At 35.3% G+C, this 26,715-nt stretch overlaps 1 protein-coding gene across 7 annotated transcripts in view; it reads left to right on the forward strand.

The window, feature by feature from the left end:
• The window catches only part of CEPT1 (choline/ethanolamine phosphotransferase 1), a 37,097-nt gene that overhangs the window by 6,814 nt on the left and 3,568 nt on the right, over nucleotides 1-26,715 (forward strand). For 6 of the 7 annotated variants that reach the window (XM_045801524.2, XM_087866164.1, XM_045801521.2 and 3 more), the window contains 4 exons: nucleotides 99-508; nucleotides 5,912-6,059; nucleotides 7,831-7,972; nucleotides 20,274-20,358. In XM_045801524.2, the coding sequence (XP_045657480.2) occupies nucleotides 170-508; nucleotides 5,912-6,059; nucleotides 7,831-7,972; nucleotides 20,274-20,358 (714 nt within the window). In that variant the 5' untranslated portion in view covers nucleotides 99-169. Of the gene's footprint in view, nucleotides 1-98; nucleotides 509-5,911; nucleotides 6,060-7,830; nucleotides 7,973-13,491; nucleotides 13,577-20,273; nucleotides 20,359-26,715 lie in introns of all 7 variants that reach the window. The other variant, XM_045801522.2, reaches the window with a different exon arrangement.

Here is a 26,715-nt window from a genome sequence, read left to right on the forward strand (position 1 = left end):
TCTGTTTGGTATGCATTACTGTTACCAGTTTGTTTTTAAAATTTACTGACATCGATAAAAATAGTGGCTGATGGATGTGTCTTTTTCTCTTTTTTCAGGTAAAGACCAGACACAAAAAGCCGTGAAACAAGATAAATTATTATCTTGAAATAAAAGACAGCCAAGATCCATGAGTGGGCATCGGTCAACAAGGAAACGATGTGGAGATTCTCACCCGGAGTCCCCTGTGGGCTTCGGGCATATGAGTACTCCAGGGTGTGTATTAAATAAATTGTTTCAGTTACCTACACCACCATTGTCAAGGCACCAACTAAAGCGACTAGAAGAACACAGATATCAGAGTGCCGGACGGTCCCTGCTTGAGCCCTTAATGCAGGGGTATTGGGAATGGCTAGTTGGAAGAGTTCCCTCCTGGATTGCCCCAAATCTCATCACCATCATTGGATTGTCAATAAACATCTGTACAACTGTTTTATTAGTCTTCTATTGTCCCACAGCTACAGAGCAGGTAAGATGAATTTCTTATGAGATTTGAGCATTTGTTATATACCCAAAACTCTAATTGGGATTTTTAGGTCATCTTAGCTAAAGATAAGGTGATTTGACAGCAGTTTATCAACAGTTTTAAAATATCTTATCACACATACCATTAATAAAGCTTATAACTACCATCTACTTTATACCCTCTGTTTATGAAAACCAGAAGCAAAAGGTAGAGTCTGATTCTAGTAGGTAAATTAATGCTATCAGGGATTAACATGTAAGATATTCCTTTTAAAATCAGTAAATCTCAATATAAAAAAAGTTTTTAAAAATGACTGAATTTTTAATAGCTGAATGAAATCTTAGCAAAGTTTAAAATGATCAGAGAGAAAAAGTCTTTGGTAGTCAGATGGCACAACTGTAAATCAGTTTTATCAAAAGTGGTTTCCTCTCCATTCCTGTGGGAATTGTTTGAATATCCCTTTTCTCTTCCTGTAAATATATGTGACTGATAGACCTCAGGTATATCTCTCTTATACTAACAAAGCAAAAGACATGTAAGAAAAAGTCAATACAATGCATTTCCTGTTCTGTATTCTGCAGTGGCTGCTGTTAAGAAGGGGAGCAGTTACTGCTGACAAAGACTTTCTTCCCGGGCCGCCTTAAGTACAAGTCTCTACTGCTGCTCTCTCTTTTACCCTCTGTACCCATTACTTAAAACCAAAACTGAAACTAGAGCTCGTCATCAAAATAAGTAAATTGAAGTTTATCTCTTTGGTCATAAAATTTCCATGATAAAAAGGGAACTAAAGTAGTGAGATAAATGGAAGAGAATCAGAAACACTTATTGTGCCTATATTAATCCAAGCAATCGGTCCCAGGTCACCCAGCAGATAGAAGGTGATCCTCAACTAAAGGTGTCAGACCGGACCCTGAACCATATGAAACCATCATGGTCACAATACTCCTTATCTTGTTATAAGCTTGAGGTAATCATTTAAGTAGTGTTTTCAGAGGATTTGTTCTTTGTGATAAAGTTATCACCATCCAAGCTTCTATCCCTCCCTTTTGGTTATCATTAATTCATTTGTTTCCACATATACACTTAAAGTAAATGGCTGTTGAACATCACAGTTACCTATAAAATACATTTGCTTGTTTTTTTTTTTTTGTCTCCTTCCAGATGTTTATTTCTTCCTCACCCTTGAATAATTTAATTTTAATTCCTCTTTTACTATACAAATCCAGTCCATACAGATTATATGAATATCTTTCTGATTTTTATCATTTTCTTTACTGTCTTCCTTTATATCAATCAGGAAACTTAAAAAACAAAAACCAGTATGATTGTTGAAAAGTGTCCTAGGATTCTTTATCGCATGTCCTTTGAATTATTTTACCTGTGGCTTATTTGAGGACCTGATAGCCACTTGCAGAGGAACTTGGTTTAGGTCTCACATATCCTTAGAGATACAGCAAAACAAGGGAGGTGTGTTGATTGCAAAGGAAGCCCTCCAACAATCCTAACCTGGTTCCATGATGGGGATCAGGGGCTGAGGGCAAGTTCAAAGGTAGCTCAACCACTAACAGTCATTTATTGAATACCCTGGCGTGTACCAGGTACCATGTTCCCTATAATACTTTTCTTTAGCCTCTGTGCTTAAGTGATTTGGAATTATTGGAGTAATCCTCGAATTAGTTTAAATCTTTGAGGAAGCTTCCAGAATGGGAACTATTTAATCACAGAGAACTTTTCAGAATTGCTGCTTCAGAATTGCTGCTAGAAGGAATCAAGGTAGAACATGACTGAGCCACTGTTTGGTGTTCTGCTAGGGAAGGTAGTGTCCCACAAAGGCTATGCCTGGATGCGTTTACAGCTGCACAGTAGAAATCCTTGTTAGGCTTTAGATCACAGTGCATTAAAATAGGTCATGGCTGTCTTGCATGGTATGTTCTTGTTATCTCTGTGATCTTCAGTAAGTATGTAAATTCTCTAAGTCACAGTTTATCCTTTGAAATTTTATTTTGTAGTATTAAGAGAAATAAAATTATACATTTAGAGTGCCTAACATATAATGCTCAATAAGTGGTTATTATTTCATTGGTCAAAAACATTAAGTATGTAACATGTTCTTCCCCACAACCTTCCTATTATTCCTGATTTCCTCTAACACATTTATATGGAATCACAAATTATGTAAGTTCTTACTGAATTTATTTTTTTTAATCACTGTTTTGGAGTCAGAGAGTTCCATAAATTTCTTACTCAGGGACATTCTCATTCATTTTAGCTCTAATTCCTTTGGGCCTTGTCCTGGTGGGTGAACATTAAATTTCATGTCTCTAGGTATTGTGAGCTTTCCATGTATTTTTTATGTTACTGATTTTTTTTTTAATACATTAGAGTTTCAGATACTAATCTTTCTAGTAGAAAAGAATGTCACTATTGTCATGGTTTCAGTGGAGTTTGCCATTTTTGTTAGGAAATAACTTCCCAGTAGGTAAGAAAGGAAAATCAACCCTTATTTTTCACATTTCTAAGGTAGAAATGAAGAGTTAGCCCTTTTTATATGGGTACCAAAATATCCTCATCATCTCTTTCTGAGACTAAGTATTTAAATCTCATCAGCTAGTAGCTTTGGTTTTAGTTTCAAAAAAGTTAATTTGGAATTTATCTTGCAGCTTGATATATGTTACATATGCTTGAGTTACCTTTGCTGCACAAAATAGATTTAAAAAATTGGTGTTAGCTATTTTATACACAGGAAAGCCAGAATTGAGCTATGTGCTGTTACCAATAAGAGCTCCCATCAGGTTTAAATACAACTTTTTGGAATATGACCGTAAGAGTTATTTGTTTCAACGTTCATTTGTTTTTGTTTTATATTGCTAAATTTAATGTTTTTGATCCAACTTGCTAAAAAATTTCTTAGATTTTGTTTTAATATAGAAAATTGGAAAGAAAGTTGAAGTGGCACGTTGCCCATAATCTTATTGCCCAGTTAACTCCTACTGACATTGAAAAAGAAAGGGGAAACATTACATAGTTGGAAAAATTCAGACAGAAAGGTATAAAACAAAAGTAAAATCTTTTTTACCTGACTTTCCTTCCCACTCTTACCTCTAATTCCTGTTATCGTCAACAAGTTTTTGATATATCCTCCCAGAAAAAGAAAAAAATAAACACTATTGCATCAGCATATGTACACATTTGTATGTATGTAAACCCCACAGTTCTGTTTCAAAAGCTCCGTAAAACCAAGTTTCTTAGAATTTTTTCACCAGAGTTGACTCATATAAGAACATCTCTGCAAGATTTTGCAAGTCAGTTCATTGTCTGATTGTGATAAGATTATTTTCCTATGCTGATTCTTCTCCACCCACCTATCACGGTGTGATGGTTTCCTGAGTGATAAATGTGTTCCTTTATTGATTCAGTGTATCTTAACCCAGCTGAGACCGGGCTTATTCCTGAATGAGAAAGTTTTCTCCACCCCCCCTTTTTTTTAAGATTTTACTTATTTGATAGTACAAGTAGGCAGAGCAGTAGGCAGAGGGAGAGGGAGAAGCAGGCTCCCTGCTAAGCAGAGAGCCCAATGCAGGGCTCCATCCCAGAACCCTGGGATCATGACCTGAGCCGAAGGCAGACCCAGGCACCCCAAGAAAGCTTCTTCCTAAAACACTTCCAAGTTGTGAAAAAATGGGAACAAGGAAGAAATATATAAATATTAGTTTAGTATTCTACAGATTCATAGGAAGAAAGAACGATCCGAAGACCACAAGACTTTGCTTTCTCTTATGTATATATGTAATTAGTATTTTGCCATTTTCTAAGATGGTGTGTATACTAATAGTTGAAGTTGTCTCTGTTTCGGGCTAACACTTTGCCCCCATTAAAATCCTCCGTTTAGACCCCAAGAAGTCCCTAGCTTTCTAGTCCTTTAAAGCAGTACTCTCCAGTAGGAATTAATGCGACAATGGTTATGTTCTCTGTCTGTGTGGTCCAGTATGGTAGCCATAGCCACAGCTGGCTGAGCGCCTGAAATGTGCCTAGTTTAGCTGAGGAACTGAGTTTTTAGTTTTACATAATTTTAATGAATCTACACTAACATAGCTCATCTAAATACATCTAATAATCTAAACTGAAACTAAAATCTACACTAAAATAAATCTAATAATCTAAACTAAAATGGGTACTGGCTACTGTGTAGGACAGGGCAGCTCTAGAGAGTTACTAGATGCCTTTAGGAGCAAGAGCAGTAGACTCAAAGTCTGGAAGGTGGGGTTCTTAGTCACTCAAGATTAATCAGTCCAGTGAGCTTGCATATAAATTATGATTACACAATCACAGTGATTGCTTTCAGGGTTTGTAACTCTGGTTTATGCTATGGTCCTTTTGACAGCTTCAGTGTTCTAAAATACGAGCCTCTGAGGAAATTCTTACCTTTAATACCGGGAACTAAATAGAATTTTGAGAGGAACCTCTTTGCAGTGCAGCATATAAATATTATTTGCAGCTCTGAGTAGTTTTAATTTACTGCTGTGAGCATTTAACATTCAGCTTAACTTGATAACCAGTATCCGAGAAAATACCTCGTGATTATAGAAATTTTTTCATGGCTTGGGCATGGGAAAATAGAAGTGATACAAAACACTCTTCTACATTCTTAAAGAGAACACGTCAAATAGAAGCTCTCCTTTTGTAACACAACATTTAAATCCAGTATTAGTTGTTCAATTTCTGTCTGGGAAAAGAGAAATTATTCTTTGAAAATGTGCCCACAAATATTTGAAAAATAATGTTCTAAGCACCCCGTGTACTAGATCATTTCCCTACTGTCAGTCCATGGAACTTTGAAGAGGTGTGTTGAAAGATAGGTTACGTGCTCAAATAAATTTGGAAAATAGCAGGATATTGTGTCCTCCGTCTTGAACATTCACAGTGTGCATTAGCAACATTAAGAGCTGGAAGAAGTCCTGCAGTAGAGAAGTTTGTTTAACATTGTTTACTCCAGTGTTTCCCACGTGAGTTTAGCATGGAATTCATTTTCTTCACGGAAGACCTGTAAACATCTTGAAAGATACAATTTGGGAAGAACGATACTAGGTTATTATTTAATTATCTCTTAGAGTCTAAACGTTAGGAGGAATGTTATGGAAGTTACCTAGTCTGATCTCTTGCATAACTTTAGGAAGTAGTTATCCAGCATCTGCTTGAGCACCCCTACAAAGCAAAGAATTTGATTCTTTTACAGTTTCGGTTGTCTCGAAAAGTTTTTCATTACATAGCCTTTGGATTCTCTCCCATAGCTTCCAACCAATAGTACTTCTCTGGAGAATAAAGATAAAAATCGGCAAGTAAAAATCTATCAGTGAAACATAGTGATGAATGTCTTTATAACTCTTGTGTTTCTTATTTGTTTCACAGGCTCCTCTGTGGGCATACATTGCTTGTGCATGTGGCCTTTTCATTTACCAGTCTTTGGACGCCATAGATGGGAAACAGGCAAGAAGAACTAACAGCAGTTCTCCTTTGGGAGAACTTTTTGATCATGGTTGTGATTCATTATCAACAGGTATTGTTGATTTTTTAATGTTGATGGTTAGTAGTGATAAAATTAATGTGAAAAAAATGTTGGAATAAATAAGAGGTTTATGGTGTTATGATAGTTATCAGAATAAGTGATTGATATCAAGTTTTAATGTTTTCAAAAGACTATATTGGCTGTGTGGGGAAATTTAGAAATTGAGTTAATTTCTAAAGTTTTTAAACCTAAATATTATTCTTTTGCCACCTGTTGTTTTTAAAATCTTTGGGCATAATTGTCATCATAAAAATCTCATAAATTATAGACAAGTACAATAGTGGGAGGCTAGGAAATTCATGGTCTTTATATTTAAATGGATATTCTGTAGACATTTAAAATTATGTTGTAGACTTGGAGTATAACTGGTAATGGGCTTGGATAAAAAGACTAGAAAAGGGGCATCTGGGTGGCTTAGTCGCTTAAGCGTCTGTCTTCAGCTCAGGTCATGATCCCAGGGTCCTGGGATCCACCCCCACCTCGGGCTCCCTGCTCGGTGGGGTGCCTGCTTCTCCCTCTCCTTTCTGTTTGTTTGTGCTCTCTCTCACTGTCTCTGTCACTATCTCTCTCTCATTCTCAAATAAATAAATAAAACCTTTAGGAAAAAAAACCTAGAAATATACTAATGTGCTAGCAGTAGATGAGTTACTATATATTAGATTATAGGTGATATATCTTTATTTGTTCTGTTTTAAAAAGAATATTTTAGTACATTTTTAAAGGAAAAAAGATTTAGAAACTAAATGACGGTTTCTGTCTAGCCTTCCTGATAGGAATATGCCCACCCCCTTGCACACACACAGATTTTTAATTAGTTTTTCTGTTGGTTTCTTGTCATTTGGTATAGCATGGTAAATATTTTTAAAAGAAGCAAAAACCCATGATAATTTTACCTCCTGAACTCAGATTTGCAGATGTAGGTTCATGTGAAAAATCATTGTTTCAGTGTGTCCTAACAATAGCCAACTTAATAGAGGAGAGTAAATAGCTAAGCACTTATAACTCATAGGACTCAAGAAACACTCAAGACTTCCACCGAGTATAAAGGCTTGTTGGGTGTCTTGAAAGGATTTTATAATTAGGTGACTATGGAATGATAGGTATCCTGTTTTTTATTTTAAGTGATAATCATTTTTGTGCTGTAGTTTGAGTTCCAAACTTTTATAGGAAGTATTTTTCTATATAAGTCACCTGTAATTATATCTGCTACCTAAAAAAAAAGCTATGAATCTAAAAAGAAGTCAGTCCTTTTGTGAATTATGTACGCCTTTAGTTTTTCTTTCTTTTTTTTTTTTTTTCCCAACAATCCCATAGTGTTTAATATGTTTCAGGCACTGTTTGAAATTCTTTACAATACTGATACATTTTATCTGTTTTTTATCGTCATGTTACAAATGAGGAAACTGAGGCACAGGGGGTGGTTTTTTTGGGTTTTTTTTTTCCTTAACTCTGGTCTGTAATTTTTAACTGTTCATTAGTATCGCTATCACTGAGTTGGGAGAATACCCCAAAAAATGCTCAAGTATTTTAGTTGCTTTTGAGACCTTTGGTTCCACGATGTGGTACAGTGAAAGAAGGAATTGAAATTATGGGGTAAAAGGTAATGTAAAAGGTTGTATCTTAGTGTTTTGGTACCCTGGATAACAGAGAAGATTGTATGTTCATAGCATGTCTTCTTTTTACTTCATCTAAAATCATTCCCTGCTCAGTTAATGTTGATTTTTCAGATTATTCAGTTTTTATTGTGATCTTTCTCTTGCAGTTTTCGTGGTTCTTGGAACTTGTATCGCAGTGCAGCTGGGGACAAACCCTGACTGGATGTTTTTTTGTTGTTTTGCTGGGACATTCATGTTCTATTGTGCACACTGGCAGACATATGTTTCTGGAACATTGCGATTTGGAATGTAAGTAACACTTAATGGTGATTTTTTTTGTTTGTTTCCTCTTTCAGATATGGAGAATGTTACTTTTAGGTATTTCAATATTAGGAATTGATCAAAGCACTAAATTAGTTTAACAAATAAAAGAAATTTAAAACTCATTATTATAGCTGCCTAATGATCTCTGTCATTCTATCATACTGCTTAAAAGGAACTCTTAGAACCTCCCAACCACTATTTTTCAAATAATACAAAAAGCAGTATCCCTCCTTACTCATACCCACTTGTTTTTCCCTCAGGTAAATTCACTGTTTTTTTCCTATTGTTATTCATCTTCACTCCATGTTTTATTTTGACACATGAAAATGCGTTTTCAGGAAAAATAAGATAGTTTATGAGAGCAGACTTTCATCTCTAAATATCATAGTTTAATTAGATTTTATGCTTTTGATATTGTTTATGAATCTATAAAAATCTAAGCTCTTAATTATTCAGCTGACATGCCATACCATGTAGATTACGACCACCAACAAAATGCCCAAGAATTTAAAAAATGAAATACAGACTCCTTTCAAACTCCAAAATGAATGGTTCCTACCTGGTGATCAGTACTTTTCTGTAAATATTAATGAGTAAACTAGTCTTGGAATGAGGTAAAGGATGGAATTCATCAACTGGTGTCTAATTAAGTATCACAGATCCTGTTTACACTGCTCAAGTTAGTCTTATTTTTTTCATGGTGTAGGATTAAAAGACAAAGAACTTGAGAAAAGACGGAATACTTCATGAAATATCCAAATAAAAATCTCTGATTGCAAATGATAGAACATCTTAACCTAGTCTCTTTAAGATGAATCATTAATGGATACTTAAATTTTAGATCCCTCATAAACTTAGTTTTCTGGGTCTTGTAAGACCTAGGATGCACAGAAATTCAGCCATTCCTTACAGGTTTAGTTCAAATGATTTTTGTTAAACTTATTTATATAGAACTTAAGATGTTCTTAACTTACGACAGTAACAGTAATTATTAATATTTTGGATGTTAACTAAAAGACATGTCCTGGACGTTTAGAAAACATATTTAAGGCCCGTCTTAAAGTAATACACAATAGTGGACATGTATGTCCAATTGAAAGTTGTTTGCCTCTGCGTTCGTCAGCAGTTTATAAAATGATCAGTGCTCATAAAATATTTGGATTTCTGAGAAAAAAGCAGTAATTGATAATATGTGCAGATGTTTTTTCTCAGTGTTGTTTTTATAGCCTTTATCTCAATAATATTTTCATAGTATTTCTCTGCGTTGATAAAACCACAAAATATATTAGACTTCTAAGATCACTTGGTTTGCCCTAATTCAATTGTAGTTTTTAGTGATGTTACTGTTTTCAAAAATAGCAGAATTTATAATGTCTGGATTTGACATAATTTGTTGCAGTGGTTATTATCTCATAGTTAATTTTCAAGCCCTTATTTTGAAATCTTATTTATTATCAACCCTAATTAATCATCTTTCCCTTTCAAGTAAAGCAGCACCAACCATGTGGTATGGGAACTGAAGGAAGGAGAGCGAAGGAACCATGGACATAGGGGAAGAGTAAATAGTGTTTTTAGGAGCGATTTGATAGCACCGCTTTCTATTTGCCAGTCTTGGAGTGTCCCTTGTGGTGTATTCCTTTGATGAAAAATGTACTTGGAGAACTATGACCAGCTCTATACTGTTAAATCATAAGGTGCTTGTAGGGGAATGGCAGGAGATAAGGTTGGAGAAGATCCAGAGAATCAGGGACTTCTGTGTCCTGCCAAGGTTCAGGCCTTTGTCCTGAACCTGTGGGGAGCCTCTGTAGGACCTAAGCCAGGACATAACAAAAGGACAGTTTGGAAAGAGCAGGCTGGCAATATTTGGAGGGTGAATTAGAGTGGGCTGTGACAGAGGTAAAGAGACCCTTAGGAGTCATCAGCATCATTAATGTGAGGAATGCTGATGCCTGAGCTAGTGCAATGACAGCGCAATCAGAGAGAAAGTCATAGGTCAGAGAGAGGTTTAAGAGGTAGAAACTGTAGGACCTCGACTCTATCTGCATATGGGGAACAAATGAGCGAGCAGGGACTGAAGTAACTCCCAGTTCCCCTCCATGGGTGATTGGATGGAAGGTGGAGAAAGGCACTAGAGTAGAGGAACCTATTTGAAAGGGCGAGTTCTACCTAGAACGTGTACGTGAGGGATTTTAGACATCCAAATAGAATGAAAATAGCTTAGAAAACTTAGAAAGCAAGCCTAGAAAGAAGCCTATGAAAATTATTGAACAGCCAGAGAAGGAGGCATACCAGAATGAAAAGCCAGAGATTTCAAAAGAGAACAACGCTAAACGCTGCCAAGACTCGAAATGAGGACAGAAAATTGTACACTGAATTTGGCAGTGTGGAGGCCATCCAGAGTCGTTTCTCTGTGGCAGTAGGGTAGAAGCCAGATTATAGGGAGAAGTGAAGGGAATAAATGAGCACACGTTTAGTACAGGTGACTTACGAAATGTGTGGCTGTGATGATGAGAAGGAGCAAGGCATTTGTTAGAAGAAAGAACATAGGTTCAAAGGAAGGAGGGTTTTGTATTTACACAGAAGAAATTGACAAGAGAAGAGATTGAAGATATTAGGGGGAAAAAGAGAGAGATGGATATATGGAGCTAGATCGTTGAAAATGCAGGACCAGAGTGTAGGGTAACAGGCAGAGGGGCTGATGGGAGGACACTCTCCCCCTGAGACTCTAGTGCTTCCTTGTATTTAAGAGCAGAGAGAATAGGCAGGTGTATAATAGGCTAAATATTAAAATTTGTATGGAGGAGAAAGTCCAAATTTTATTTTGTTTAATTAGAAAATAAGAAGATAAACTCTGAAATGGAATTTGACTAAAGAAAGTTTTTTAAATCCCTTGCTTTTTCTTACTCCTTTTTTGAAGAAGTGTGAAAACAACTTTAGGTACCTTAGGAATTTTATTTTAAAATATTTTTATTTTAATTGTTTAATTTTGATGTTTACACTCAAGTGAAAAAAATCACAAGGATTTCTTTTTTATATATAACCAATTTAGGTTGTTGTGTGTTTAATAACCACATAACATATTTACCAAATAAGAGATGTGTTTGTTTTCCTTAGTCTCCTAATATCACTGTTTTTAGTTGCTCTTAAGTTTGTTCATAGTATCTTGACCAAAAATAGTCTCCATAATTTAATTCATCTATAACTAAGTAATTTCCTTTCAAAGGCAGGTATGATGAGAAAGCCAGTGTGATTTAGATATATCATCCCTGAAATTATGAGCTAAATCTTTCAGCACTTTGCTCTGATCACAGCTGAAAGCTGCCTTATACAGAGAATATTAGTACCTTTCACATCTGGACAGACCCCTGTCGTGACGGTCCTTCTAGACTGAGCTAGTGGAGGTCTGACAGAGATGAGTACTGCTCATTGGGACCCTTCTGGATCCAGCCTAGCCCGTTAGGATTTTTACTAGCCTGGATTTGAAAGACTGGGGAGGGACATGGGCTCAGAGGCTAGAACTTCACAGAAGGAACAGGTCAGTGGAAAAAGATAATAATTATGAGTTGAAGCTCATTTATAAACATTTGTAAAATACTCTTTAAAATGTTTATGGATTATATTAAATGGAAGAGATCACGTTTCCCTCTCTTAAGGCTTAAACCCTATATATCTAGATATTTTAAAATCAATTTCTACATGTATATATGGAATCATTTTTTTAAATTAAATGCTTAGAAACTCTAATCTCTAATAAAACTGTTTATGCAAAATACTGGCCTTAAAAAAATCTTCCACACTGTGAAAGGTAGAATTCATACTCAAATTATCATGGAGGGCGGGGGGACACACTCTTTTCACAAGACAAAAAAAATTATAATGAATTGAACTGGATGAGTATATCTTGCCTCAAGTGTTATCTCCAAATTATTGTCTGTATATTAACTTGGGCAAGGCCTGTAACTTTCATGTCCTAATTCGTAAATCAAAGTTTTGGATTTGATGGTGTCTGACGTTCCTTCTGTGAGTCTATTAATTTCACAGACGTTATTTCCAATGTACTTATTTATAATTACAGCAGGCAGAGTATTTATCTTTACTACATTTTTCAGTTCATGCTTCTAACGTTTCCATTTACGTTAGCTAATAACTCTGCTACCACATTTATTTCTATGTAAGTAGATAACTTCTGACTTTTTCTTTTCTAGTTAAATGAGAAAAGTCAATAGGCTATGTGTTCTACTGGTAGTCTGACAGATCCAGTTCAGTTCTTACCCAAGAAATCTCTAAAGAATAAATATTTGAAGATATCCTAGTAATTAAAAACCGTTAATGTTATAATCCAAACTGTCTGTTAATGTGTAATCTACTTTTTGTGGATTAAGAGTTAGGAAACTTCCTACTGAATGCCTATATAGGATATTTGTATCTTTAAAAGTTTAGGTTTATCACATAAACTAATAAATAATCAGAGATTTTCCTTTCAGTTTCTAGTTTCCCTATGTATTTTTTGTTGTTGGTAATGATTCAGTCATTAGGACTGTGCTCATTTTAATTTTATTAAATTGTTATAGAACATATCTTAAAACAGCTATTTATATTAATGTAAAGCCTAGATTGCAGTTTGGATTCTTGGATCATCAGGTAAAGTCGTAGACCTGTTTCTATCTCTAGTATTCCTCCGCTCAATTTTGATTACATGGTTTTGATTTAAAGCCTGTTCTATACCACTGGTCTTTTTCTGTCACCATCTGTGTTCCACAAATTCATTAGTGATTGAATTGGACATTTCACTTATTTTTACCACTAATAAACTAATCCGATATAGTAGAGAGTTATAATGCTGGTATGGAATTACGGGAAGAGAAAGAAGAAAAAGGATAAGATTCTGGACTAGAGATTATTAGGAAACAGGACAAGGAATTGACCAGTTTGATTTGTTTCTAACCTTATCCAAAGGAGTCACAGTCTCCCCTTGCCCTTTCCTCATACATGTCCTAATTCTACTGAGATAGCAGAGGTAGGAGTATGATGAGATGTGGGGCAGTGAAGGGGTGGGGGATAGATTAGTGGTTCCTCAAACACATAGATGACTGGGCACTGGGGCTCCTGAAAACATTGCCTCTCCAGAGAAGTCTGGGTAGGTTTTGGCACTGATGGGACCTCTGTTAAAGATAATGTGATTATTCGATAAGTAGTATTCACTACTTAGGTAACTAAGAGTTGACTGTGTTTTTAGTTCTTGTGTTTCCAGCTCCCTATTTACAAGTCATTTATTCAGTGTGTTACAGTTTAAATTTTTAAACTTTTCTACTATTTTGGTTTGGGTAAAAAATATACATGTTTGCATAAGGATAGTAATAGTACTGTATAAATCGTATTATTGAATCTTTAGATGTCATTTTAAGGGGAATGCTACCTTCTAAATCTGTTTTTGCTACCTGTAAGGCTCTTTGGCAAAAGCTCTGAGTAAAGTTATTTTGAAATGTTTGTTTCCTTATGCATAGATTCGATGTTACAGAGTCCCAGATCATAATTATAATATGCCAGCTTCTCACAGGAACCCTGGGACCTTGGTTCTGGAACTTCACGGTAACTGCTAGAATATTCATGCTGTCCAATGAACAGTGGCGTGAACTCAATAAAGTCAGCACCTTTGTCATGCACAGAGTAATTAAAATATAAAAAATAAAAAGTCTTGTGGTATTTCACAGACAAACAGGTTAATAGAAAATTATTTTAATATATATAGGGCAATAAAAATCCACCCTATTAAAATTTTTTAAAAATATTTCTGGTGATTTGATGCTAGAAAAAATTATATCTCTCACTTACCTACTATACCTAATACGATTTTTGCTGTATGTAATATTTTTAAAACAAATACCTTTCCACCATTAACTAGATTTTTTTTTGATATTTATATTTTGAAAACAGAATAAAGCAAGCAGAGTTTCCTTTAGATAAGTTAGTTGAGAGGACGTAATAGTAATAGGAAAGATTTTGTGTATTCTCTTAACTCCTTTACAATATATTCTTTAACCTATGTAGTAGCACTTCTGCTTCTGTTTTCAGTGATCTTGGTTTTTTAAAGAATTAATGCTTGAAGCTATTCTCATTCCTATTTGTATTGTTTACTGTTTTCTCTAGTTGTGCTTTTAAAACTAAGTATCCTTTGCTTTTCATGTTACTATAGCCAGCCATCTTTTGAATACCCTCCTTTTTCAGGTTTGGTTTGTTTTCAGTAAATACATATTTCCTTAATTAGTGCTGAGTGAATAATATCTCCCTTTCCTCTCATGTTAGAATCATAATTTTGACCTTACAACTTTTAGAAGTTCAAAAAGATTTGTTAGAAAATGGTTTCCCAGTAAAATAGCCAAGAATCCTTCACACTTTAGTATGAAAGCTTTATTCACAAGAAAAATAGAGCTTAAATTCCATTTATTTTGCATTCAGGGAGTATTGGGGAACTGTTCATATGGACACCTAACAGATGATTCTAGCAATACAAGGCTGCATTAGGCTTCCTATCCTGAATCGCCATGCCCAAAAATGTTTCAATACTGTTGATAGAAATAGTAAGTCTGGTAGCAGAGTTCTTTCTGAAAGGTATCTTGCAGCATTGTAAATCCATTTATTCAGTGGCAGTAGTGACGTCTTCGGGGACAGATTAATAGGGATAGTCTACATCTTTTTTTCAAAATAAGCTTAGAATTTGGAAAATACTGAGAAGTACTATAGGCATGATTTAAAAGTAAAACCAAAGCCATTTTCATTTGAATTTGCAGTGTATTTGCACAATTACTTGTGGGAGTCCTTCCTAGGGTAGAATAATGTGCATTAGTTCAGAATGTGTCATTGTTTAGCACCCCTCTACCCATAACCTGTCTTCTGGTACTTTCTTCAAGACCTGGAACTTTCTGCTCACAGCAGTTGTTTTGATTTATAGTTTTTGATGGCTTATTTATGATTATTATTAGTTACACTCACTGAAGTTCTTTTTTCCCAGTGTTCGTAGTGAAAATAGAATATTAACTGTATTACTTTCACCTTGTTTATGATGACAGAGTATCTGTATTTATAGAGCCTTTCCTATTAAAATGTTTCTAGAAACTAATGCATTTTAATTTTAATATCCTGAAAAATCTTTTGGAAATACATTATTTTACCAGTTGCTAACTTGCAGAGATTTTCTTTTGTTCTCAATATTTGTTGCTTTAACTGATTTGATCATTGAAATGAGACTGTCATATGTTTCTTTGTGGGTTTTTCTTTTCTTTTCTTTCTTTTTTCTTTTTTTTTTTTTTTTAACAAAGTTCAGGGAGAAAATAAGCTTAAGAAATAGTTGTTCACTATATTTTGTTTCCAGTTAATTTATTAGCGTCTAAACTTCCTATTCTATTGCCTGTTGTTTTCTACCATTTTAAGGAAAGTTGTTTTAGAATACAAGAAGCATCATCCTGTGTGGGCTCCTTAGTGATAAAAAGTTAAAAACTTAGGACAGATTTTACCCCTGTTGATCAGTAAACTAAAGAGTTTTAGCACTGTGTAGGTACAACACTTCCAGTTTCTTTCAAGGCTCTGCCATGTATTATCTCTGTAACCTTAGAAAAGTCAATTAACCTCTCTGACTGAATTTCCTCATCTATAAAATGGTGGCAATAGTTCCTACCTCCTAGGATAGTTTGAAGATTAAAAGACTCAAAATGTAATGTGCTAACTATAGCACCTGGTGTATGATGTTTGTTACCACTATTATTGTATTAATTTTAAGACCTGTGTTAGTAGTTCCCAACAGTTTCCAGATTTCCTCCAGAATTGATTGTGCCAGTTTGAGAGGAAGCATAGGTCCATGATCCCTTCATTTAACTCCATCAACGTTATTACTAAATGAGGTGAGAGGACTCTCCTAATGCTTCTGTTTCCAAGGGTGTAAGTGTTTGCTTTCCCCTTAAATGTGAGACCTGAACTTTAGTTCCTCTCAGAGGACTTATTATGTTTTAGCCTTTGGCTGTTTTTGTCTTCCTACTCAAAAGTCACTGGATGGGTTGCTGTCGTTTGTATTTTTTAGTCTTCTCAGATAATCAGAAGATCCCTGTAGTCATTCATGTGGTAGACAATATGGTTTAAAATAATTCAGCTTATCTAAAAAATAGGTGCTTAGGCTTTCTCTATATGTACCACTTGATTTTAAAATATAGTTATCATTCACCTGTCTGGCTAATGTTACTTAACATTGACCTTGCCATGCCCAGTTTGTCCCTTACCAAGGGTAGAAAGTAAAATATTAGAAGGCAGTATGATCAATTTCTAGACCAATCTTCATTGCAGTCTACCAAGATTTCACCCCAGCCATGGTATTTCTGGTTTAATAAGTGTTCTCGTTATGTATAAGTTCCCTAGAACTTTAGATCCATTTATAGATAATTGTGAATCTGTAGTTAATGGCAATCTAATTCTTGAATAGGATTCCAGACACCCTCAGTTGATATCTTTTCAAACAAAATTCTTTTTAAATAATAAATAGCTCACAAGTCAAGTTGTATAAATCTGGGGTTTTTTGACATTGTGAATTTAGCCCTAGTGCATATTCTGTGTTAACCAAGCTAATAGCCAACCCACATTATAACACAATTACATTTACTATGCGTGGTCTAACAAATTATGTTTACAAATTAGCTGCAAATATATCTTTGCGTATGTTACATGTACAGGAAAAATGGATTAACTTGTCTTATTTCTGATATTAGAGTGGAAAGACATAAAACATTCTGGGAAGAGATGATTAACATGTTTACCAACTTCCACAGAATGTCAGTTAAATCCCTTCACATCCCTCAGTTATTCCTGAGTCTTGGAATTCAAACCAAATGCATTTGATAGGTATTTCGCTGAATGTTGAAAAATAAAAATGAAACTCAAAATAGAAATTTTCTTCATAATTAGTTAACTTAGGTACTTTGGGGTTGTTACACTCCTGAGTCACATTTTAAGCCTGTAATTCTGATATAATAACTGACCTAGGCTGCCTTTCTGTTGTGATGAAGGCCCCGTGAGTTCTTCACTCCAACTAGAGAGAGTTTCTGTTCCCTGTTTGGAAGTTAAAATTACTCATACTCGTTTAAGATACCTTGATCTCTTTACCTCTTACTCACTAGACCGTTGAGATGTTGTTAGGAGTGATGGACCCAGGAGATTTATTATGAATATTCAAAGTTATTTTGAGTGCCACGTTAGAGCCTCCCCATCAGAAGAATGAGGGAGCTTAGTCTCCACAACTGGTTTGCTTCTTTCCATTTGTCTTCTGTGGCAGCCATCAGAATATTGTTTATTGCTGGCTTGTTGTAGTAGTTTAAGTGGATTTTACATAGCAATTGGGGAAGTTCCTTTTGTACTTTGACAACCTATACTAAAATAAAGTAGAAATGGGAAATTATTTAAAGCAATACTTACTATTCAGGATATTCAGATACCTTCATGGTTACAGAAAATTAAGTGTATTATCATCGAATTTCCCCCCTCTGAAACTTTTAGGCTGTGGAAATCTAATGCTGTAGAGAAGAGATTTGTTTTCCCATATGTCTTTAAGAAAGAATGAGTCTGGTGTTTGGATGCTCTTTCACCGTACGTTCTTTGTATCTTGGAGGGCTTATTTTTGGTGTAGTTATGAAGGATGATTTTGTGTTTTGTTTTTTTGAGAAGTCCCAACATTTGGGAATTTTAGCACCCATGTTATTATTTTGAAAATAATAATAAGGAAATGACTACAGAAATGCCAGATTCCTGCCTTTATGTAACATTCTTCCTTCTGGATAACTCTTTCCTCCCCAGCCGAAGGGAGTGAAATGAGCCCTGTCCTAATACATGTTACAATAAATTCAGCCCATACTAAGAGACTTCTTAGTGGAAAGGTGGGAAGATGAATGCCACATAACGAGCTCTTTCCTAAATAGAATCGTTGACTCTTTTGTTCATTGTTAATAGCTTCTGCCACCTGTCCTCTTAGCTTGCTTAGTTCCTGTCTCTGGGGATTGCCTCTTACTGCACCCTTTTTCATTGACAGTCAAGATTAGAGCCACACCTCCAGGAGTGGTGATAGGCAGTTCTCATGATTCAGAGCAGGAGGGGCTCATCCAGGAGTACTGAGTATTCCTCTAAATCAGATGAGCAAACAGGAAAAAATATTCTTAACTACCTACAACTGGTAAGTAAGTTTTCCCGGGCTCTCCCTCCTAACATTAAGGCATTGTTGATCTAAGTACAATGACAGTATCTGAATGGTTTAGAAAATTCTGTCTTCCAAAATTTCCAAACAAGTTAATCCATAAAACTTTACCTAGAAGTCCCATTTTGGGGCTTTATAAAGATCTTTCATGTTTCCTATTCTCTTTTACATTCATCTGAGGTACAAAGATTAATTGCATGAGGTTCCCTCCATTTTTATTTTGTAATTCTATACTTCTGGCCCTTCCCCTCCCAAAAGGCTACTTCCATATATCCAGCACAATGTTGTAAGATGTCTACCCTCCTCCACCCAAGACAGAGTCGATCATCTTTGACACCTGCTTAGTCTCCTGAATCTGCTACTGAGTGTAATACCCTTTATTGGCAGCACCACTCATCAGGTCAGCGCTACGGATTCTTTTTAGCCTAATTCAGTCCATTTTTTTACCCAATAAATGTGTATTTAAAGATAACTACATCACTATATGTTTGCAACTTAATAAGCTTCTGTTCAAAAAACATTCTTGAGCAAACAAAGCTCAGTTTTTTTAGTTGTGAGAGACTGGTTTCAACTTAGTTATTATGGGAATGAAAGCTTACATATCTAGCTCACATTATATGTTTTAAGTGTCAATTTTAGAAATGGGGGCTCCATTCTACTCTGAGAATTGAATCCCCTTACTGTTGGTATCTATTTTTCTTAGACTAATTTTTTAAAAAAATTTACCTTCTTAATAGATAAATTATTCACTTTGTTTAAAACTAACATTATAAAAAAAGGTATGCAGTGTATGGTCTCCTTCCCATCCTCATCTCCCAGCTGTCCATTCCCACACTGTCCTCTCCAATAGGTAACTACTGTTCTTAATTTGTAATGTATCCTTCCAGAAATTTGTTATGTAATTACTGGCAAAAATAAAGACAGAATATTATTTTTCTTCTTTTTTACGCAAAAAAATAGCATTTATACACTCTGCAACATTCCTTTTCACCTAATATATCTTTGATATTTTTCAATATCACTATGTAGGGAGCTGCCCACTCCTTTTTTTAAAAATTACCAAATATTCCATTGTATAGAAGTGCCAGAATTTCTGTAACTACTCCCTCACTGAGGGCTGTTTTAAAATTTTTTTCTGTTATAAATAATGCTGTAATAACCTTCGGCAAACATTTTGTGAACCATATCGCTGGGATAAATTCTGAGAATTTTAATTTTGGATCCAATAATCTGATCTCAAGATTATACAAAGTGCTAGTCTATAGAAGGAAAGGAATACCAGTTTGTGCTTTGCTCCTCAGTCTTTTTGTCCATATTCTTTTTTTTCAGACTTTCAGACTTCTAATTTCTACTGCCCTTTTTGTGTACCAGGTTTGTCTTTTCTTGACTATAAGATCATTTTCAGCAACCTCAAAACTAATTCTTGGCTGCTTTCAGTTCTTCTTTCCAGAAATTTAGCATAGTTGACCTAATAAGCATAAGAATTTGATTGACAATTGAGTGGATTTTTTTTTCAAACCCCCTACCATGGAAGGCATTAAATGAATATAACTAAAGGGCAGTAAGTTTTGTAAGATCTCAGTGATTTATATTACTTTAGTAAAAACTTACCATTTCCTCCACATGATATTACAAAGCACTATAAATTTCAAGATTTCATATTATATAACCGTACAACGCAGTCCTCTCTGCTTGACAGTCAAAATTTTAATACACAGATACCCTGCCCCATCTCCTTTTTTCTTTTTCTTGTTTTTTGTTTTTATTTTTTGGTGGGAAAGGTTAAGCTATAGTTTCAGTCCAACTTCAATGAGTCACAAATTTCCTATGGAAAGGAGGGGTTTTTATTGCTCTGTGAAATTCATCAAATTCAATTAAAAGCCTCTGGATTTTATTTGATTTTGCTCATAACAAATTTTTGACACCTCCTTTTCCCCTCTCCTCAATATTTGAGATTTTTTTCTATTGTGCATGATAGAGGAATGCTGCTAAGCTTGCAAAGTAATTAACTTGAAATTGTTTTGAGTAATTCTGCTTTTTTGGCTTTTTGTACCTAATCAGAATTGATGTGACTGAAGTGCAAATCTTCATAATAATCATGCATTTGCTGGCAGTGATTGGAGGACCACCTTTTTGGCAATCTATGGTAACTTTGTTCACATTGTGTATCCCATGTAATGCATGTTGTCTTTTGCTTGTGTTTTCTAATATAGGATAATCCAGTTAAAGGGTGATATGTAAAATTATTTTATTCTTCATGAAAATGAAAAACCACAGCAATGGTAGTCCACAAACTTCTCTTTAGGGCCTGGTGAATTTTACTACTTGGCATTAGGTCCATTCCAGGGCGATTGTTTTTGAAGGCTACTTGAATTATTATTTGTCATCCCATTTTACATCTGAGGAAACAGCAGGTAGTATATAGCAAGTTAGCCAATGACAAGATGAGACTTTTTTTCTCTTTCTACTAGTTTTTCTATCATGTGCTTAAAGCTGAATCACAGTTTGAGGTAGTCAGTGAACTAGCCCCCAAACAGAGCAAATGTTTATTGAAATCGGTGTTATGGAATTGTTTTAACAAGCCAGGACCATGATTTTCAACCTAACCTATAAACACGAATTTTTTTTTCCACAAATTTTTAAAAGAGGGGACATAATTTTTATAATATGTGGGCCAAGACTTAGGAACCAGACTGCGTGAGTTCGATCCAGGCTCCGCTGCCTATTACGTGTACACCATCTGTTATTCCGCACTCTCTGTGGCTGAGTTTCCTCCTCTGTAAAATGAGGACAATCCCAGTACTTATTTCACAGGGCTGTTCTTTTTTGTTAAATGAGTAATACATGTAAAGCATCTAGAACAGTGTGTATCAAGTACAGTATCAGTGCAAGCTGCTCTTACAGTTCTGATTTCTCCTTCCAGATTTGAGTCACGGTAGTTTGTAATCCCCGGTCCCATTAACTGCTGACCACTACCACCACTGCTTCAGAATTTACAGTTCATTTGGTGTGATCTCACCAAATACGTACTACTCCTGAACAAACGATTCTTAAAAAATCAGGTGGATTTTAAGGTATAAGGGAAATTGACTGAACGAGATCTTTCCCATACTTAATTCACTTGATGATGGTAAATTAGCTACTTGAGGAGGTGTAATTGACATACTTCCCTGAGTATTCATCACCAGAAATTGTTTAATGCCTTTTGTTGAGAGGGGTAGGGTTGTGAGGAAGGAGGAGTTAGAGGAATAAAAATGATCCATAGTCAACCAGGAAAATTCTGAAACTATCCAGTTATGTTCAAATTCACATCTTTCCTACACATAGCCTCAAAAGCCAGTAGGGTCTTTAGTGAAATCTGAGATACATTCTAGTGAAATCTGAGCTCTATGGATAGATATATGGACATAGATGCATAGAGAAATACATAGATATAGAGAGAATTTTATTACTTTTACTTTCCAGTAGGTTAAATATAGTTATTTTTATATATACAGTTGACCCCTGAACAACACAGGTTTGAACTGTGAGGGCCCACTTATATGCAAAAAAAATTTTTTATGCAGTTCAATAAATGTGTTTTCCTTACGATTTTCTTAATATCATTTTCTTTAACATCCTTTACTGTAAGAATACAGTATATAATCCATATACAAAATATGTGTTAATTGTTATCAGTAAGGCTTCTGGTCAGTAGTATGCTATTAGTAGTTCAGTTTTGCAGGGAGTCAAAAGTTATGTGCAGATTTTCAACTGCATGGAGCTGGGGGGTGGGGTGGGCACTCCTAATCCTTGTGTTGTTCTAAGGTAAATTGTATGTTGACTTAAATTTTTTGTATCTCTCAACTATGTTGATTATTATGTTCATAGCTTTGTGTTTTATACCAAAATCTCCCCTCTTCCAAACTTTTTTTAAGTATCTTATCTTAAACATATATAAATTACCTATAAAGTTTTGTCATACCAGTAACCAAAAAACTGATTTCTGGCTCGATCATTGGAAAACAAGTCAGCATTGGGTATATATACCTGATCATCCTTATCCATATGGAAATACATAAAGCATTATTGCAAATGAAGTTATAGGCTATACATACATCCTTTTTTAAGAGAGAGAGAGTGCAAGAGCGAGGGGGAAGGGGCAGAGGGAGAGGGAGGATCTTTTTTTTATTTTATTTTATTTTTTTTTAGAGTAGAGTGGGCAGAGAGCACTCATGCAAATGCACTAAGTGGGGTGGGGGGGTGATGGGGGGATACAGATGGAGAGAGAGTCCCAAGCAGGCTGTACACCCAGCACAGAACTCAACTCAGGGTTCGATCTCACGACCCTGGGATCATGACCTGAGCCAAAATCAAGGATTGGGCACTTAACTGACTGAGCCCCTATATATCCTTATTTTTTTAGGTGGTGCCTGGCAGTGAATTTGCTTCAGGTACTCTTGTTACTGTTTTTACTAGGATTTATATACATATACTTAATGAAGTGATTTTTTTTTCTTTTAAAAGGATCAAATATTTTGTCCTTTATTGATAATTAAGATAATATAATCATCCTTTTTTATTACATATTTTAAAAAGTTACCTTAGGAACTCTCAGATCCAAGACTGAAAATCCCCAGGCCCAGCAATCCAGGTCCAGTAGCAGTGAGGCTAGGTTACAATAGGGAAACGGATTCCCAGGCCTTTGTCTTAGTGTTACGGGCCCTACTGTTACCATCATTAAACTGAAAGGGAAGGGTCTGACTTCTCTGGTGATATTTGGAGGCTCAAAGAAATATTGTGTATTCTTTGAGTAATTCCCAGTACAGATTCCCACAATTGACCTCAGACCACTATATTTTTTTCTTTTTACTTGGCCCATATTCATCACTGAACATGGTGTTCCAAATTGCATTATGTTTGTTTAGGAAAGATTACATGTAATACTCTTCCTTTGTGTGCCAAAATGGAGAAAAGTTACCTGTTTAGGGCCCAGATATGAAATTTTCATCTCTTTTGAAGTTGACGGCGTAAAATGGAAATTGCTTTCCAAATCGTCGTTAAAAGGCTTTTATTGATAGATAGGAAGCAAATTTATGGTAACAAACAAAAACAGTACAAATGTCTTCATAAAGCTGATTCCAGAAGATCAGGTGTTTTGCAAAGATAAGTGATTTATTTATTTTTTTGTGAATAGTGTAAGTAATGTTTGTTTTTTTAATTTTTTTTTATTTTAATGTTTTTTTTATTATATGTTAGTCACCATACAGTACATCCCTGGTTTCTGATGTAAAGTTCGATGATTCATTAGTTGTGTATAGCACCCAGTGCACCATGCAATACGTGCCCTCCTTACTACCCATCACCAGTCTATCCCATTCCCCCACCCCCTCCCCTAAGCCCTCAGTGAAGCATGAGAGACTATGGACTCTGAGAAAGATAAGTGATTTATATCTGCTGCTTATGGATTACCCATTTCTTGCTGCTGCTTTTTTTTTTCTTCAGAGAGGGTGGGTTTTTACCAAAGTCTGTAATGAGTTGTGTTGGTTTTTTTTTTTTTTTTTTTTTTAAGATTTTATTTATTTATTCGACAGAGATAGAGACAGCCAGTGAGAGAGGGAACACAAGCAGGGGGAGTGGGAGAGGAAGAAGCAGGCTCATAGCGGAGGAGCCTGATGTGGGGCTCGATCCCATAACGCCGGGATCACGCCCTGAGCCGAAGGCAGACGCTTAACCGCTGTGCCACCCAGGCGCCCCGAGTTGTGTTGGTTTTGGTTGTTTTTTTTTTTTTTGTGGAGTTTTTTTGTTTTTTGTTTTGTTTTTTAAGGAAAGAAATTATTTTCATGCACAAAAGTCCGTGCACAAGTTTACACATTTTAGGACACAAAACACAATCCATATTGTTGATTTTCTGTATTGCTTCCCCCAAAGAGTATATTCTTTTGGAATGTCTTGACACTGTCTTTTGTCATATCACTCTCTTTTTTTTTTTTTTTTTTTAAGGAGAATATCATCACTTTGAAAGTGACCCACGTGTAATCCTCTCATGGTTACTTTCACTGATGTTTGATTCTTTTAAATATAGTAGTTGATTAAGTGGGTACTAAACCATGAGGCACCTTCTGGAATCCAGTTAAGGCAAGTCGTGAGAGACTTCAGGTGAAGTTTCAGAATTCCTTAGGTAGAACTAAAGATGTACTATGTAGTGTAATTTATTTGTGTCTCATTCTTAAACTAAAAGACTGAAGAAGTATGCTTACACTTAATTCAGATATGGTGATTTTCTTTAAATGCTTCATAGACACTGTAGTCATGGTTATAGTAAATATTGATGGAAATCACTTATATTGAAAGTATTTATAAACAGTCATTGCCACATTGTTTGGAAGACAGTTAATAGTATCTGATCTCAAGTGATATATTTCTGCTGAAATTTGCAAAGCCTGTAAGAATATTTTATTATGTCCCTAAGAAAACTTGTCTTAACAAATTCATAATTGATATTCTATATTAATTCAAACTATTGAACCAAAACATGAACATTGTAAACTGGTAAATCTGAGAATTTAATATTGCTTTTCTATCTCTAACCTTATTTAAAATGAATTACATTGGATTGAAACTATTTAAATGCATAATGTGGTAGCATGAATCCGGAGGGTTTTCCCCTGGCTGTAGAGCAGACACCATGACCCATGGGAGTTCTTATTCTCCCTAGTCTAAAAGACCCGGAGCTCTGATGAAGGTGTTTTCAATATAGCTTTCTTACTATTTCCGTAGAGTGGATACACATTGGTTGCTTTAGACGAGTTCCAAGAGGAGGAGGGAAAGGGAAAGATTGAGAAAGATAGAATGTGCCCACCCTCCTTGATCTTGGGTGGGAGGTGAAAATGGCAACAACTTTAGTGCTTTTTATAAGTGGTTCAGTTGGTGCTGAGTTTTAAGGGATTGCCTGGTGAGCCTTGGGATTCCTCTCATTCTAGTTTTCCCTTCACTTTGCCTCAGGTTTTTTTGTAGCTAACATCCTTTTTCCTTCTTAATACGGGGGCAAGATGTGTCCTCATATTCTCTCATAACAGTAATTCTGCATAGAGAGTAAGAGAAAGGGAGATCTTAATCTTCATTTGGCAAGGGTATATTGAGCACTTAGAATACGCACGGCTCTAGAGAGAATATAAAAACCAGTGCAAACAAAATGCTACCCTCAGGAGTTTATGGTTTAGTGTATATAGCTGTCCTATATGATGGAAGTGGAGAGGGTCCTAAGAATGTTTATGATACCTTCCTCCTAAGTCTATAGCTTGCTTGCTTACTTTGTGGTCCAAGCCATTTACTAATTTTGCCTGGCTTCTTTAATATTTCTGTTTATTCTTTCTTCTTTCAACAGGCAACAGTTTCCATTTACCTAAAAGCATTTTCACCAAATTTTAATTAACAGTTGTAGTAGCATTGTGGCACAGATTACGCTAGGGTTGGCACTCATTTGATACCCTGGCCCTAATATAGGCATGGCCCTGTAATGGATTAATGCTTTGCTTCTTTTGAAATCTGAGGGAGTATAGTATTTCCCCTTTGCCGTACAAGTCCTTTGTCTCTTGAGGGAAAAGGAAACTAGCCAGGGTATTAAATTTCAGCCAGGTGCATCAGATTAAGATTGCAGTATCCCTGGTTTTCTGAACTCGAACAGAAAAATCTCTTGGAGCTCAAAGCATCTGTGCTGTTGATTCTCTCCTTTTGTGGAGAACTTGGTAAACAAGTTTTGATTTGGGCTGTAGGGTTTAGAAATGAATTAGGGAAGGAAGAAGACCATTTAGGATGCTCCGTAAAGTTCTGGGCTTAATTTTTAAGTTGACCTACTTCATTTTGGAAAACTAAACACTGCCGTAGTACAACTTGAAATTTGAACAGTTGATTACAATTTTTTTTTTAGAGCTACAGTTTTGCAAGAGGTCATAGAGTTGTGTAAACAAACTGAGTTCTTCAGAGTTTTGAAGAAATAGAGTATTTAAACATTAAGATTTACGTCTGTACCAATTTTATTTGGGTTTTATATGTACAAAAAAAGTAGGAAATGTGACATTTTCTATTTGGTTTTGAAATTGTATCCCTAAAAAGTATAAACGGCCCTAATTAAATCTTTTCATTGTAAGAATTCATTGCCTATTAAACCCTGTGGGCTTCTGGAATTTCGAACCTATACTCATTTTGTTTCTATTAATAGAATATATCATTTTATGTTGCTTTATCTTCAACCCATATTGGACAAAATGTGAGCCTTCTTAAAAACTGAATGAGAGGTGCAAAAAGGAAGAAAAATCTTAAATGATTTTAAAAAGTTAGTACATGTGTATTTCATTTGAAATGATGGATATTGTGCTTGCAAGATTGAATACATGATCCCAGTGCCCTCAGCCCCCTTTACTTTAGGTAAATCAATCCATATTTTCAGTACACTATAAAAATACATTATTTGCTTATTCTGAAAAGGAAATTTAACATGTTAAAATTTTGGATGCACAATTGT

Source organism: Ursus americanus, chromosome 12 (assembly GCF_024610735.1).
Source record: "Ursus americanus isolate L20-20 chromosome 12, mUrsAme1.1.p, whole genome shotgun sequence".
Taxonomy (NCBI): Eukaryota; Metazoa; Chordata; class Mammalia; order Carnivora; family Ursidae; genus Ursus; species Ursus americanus.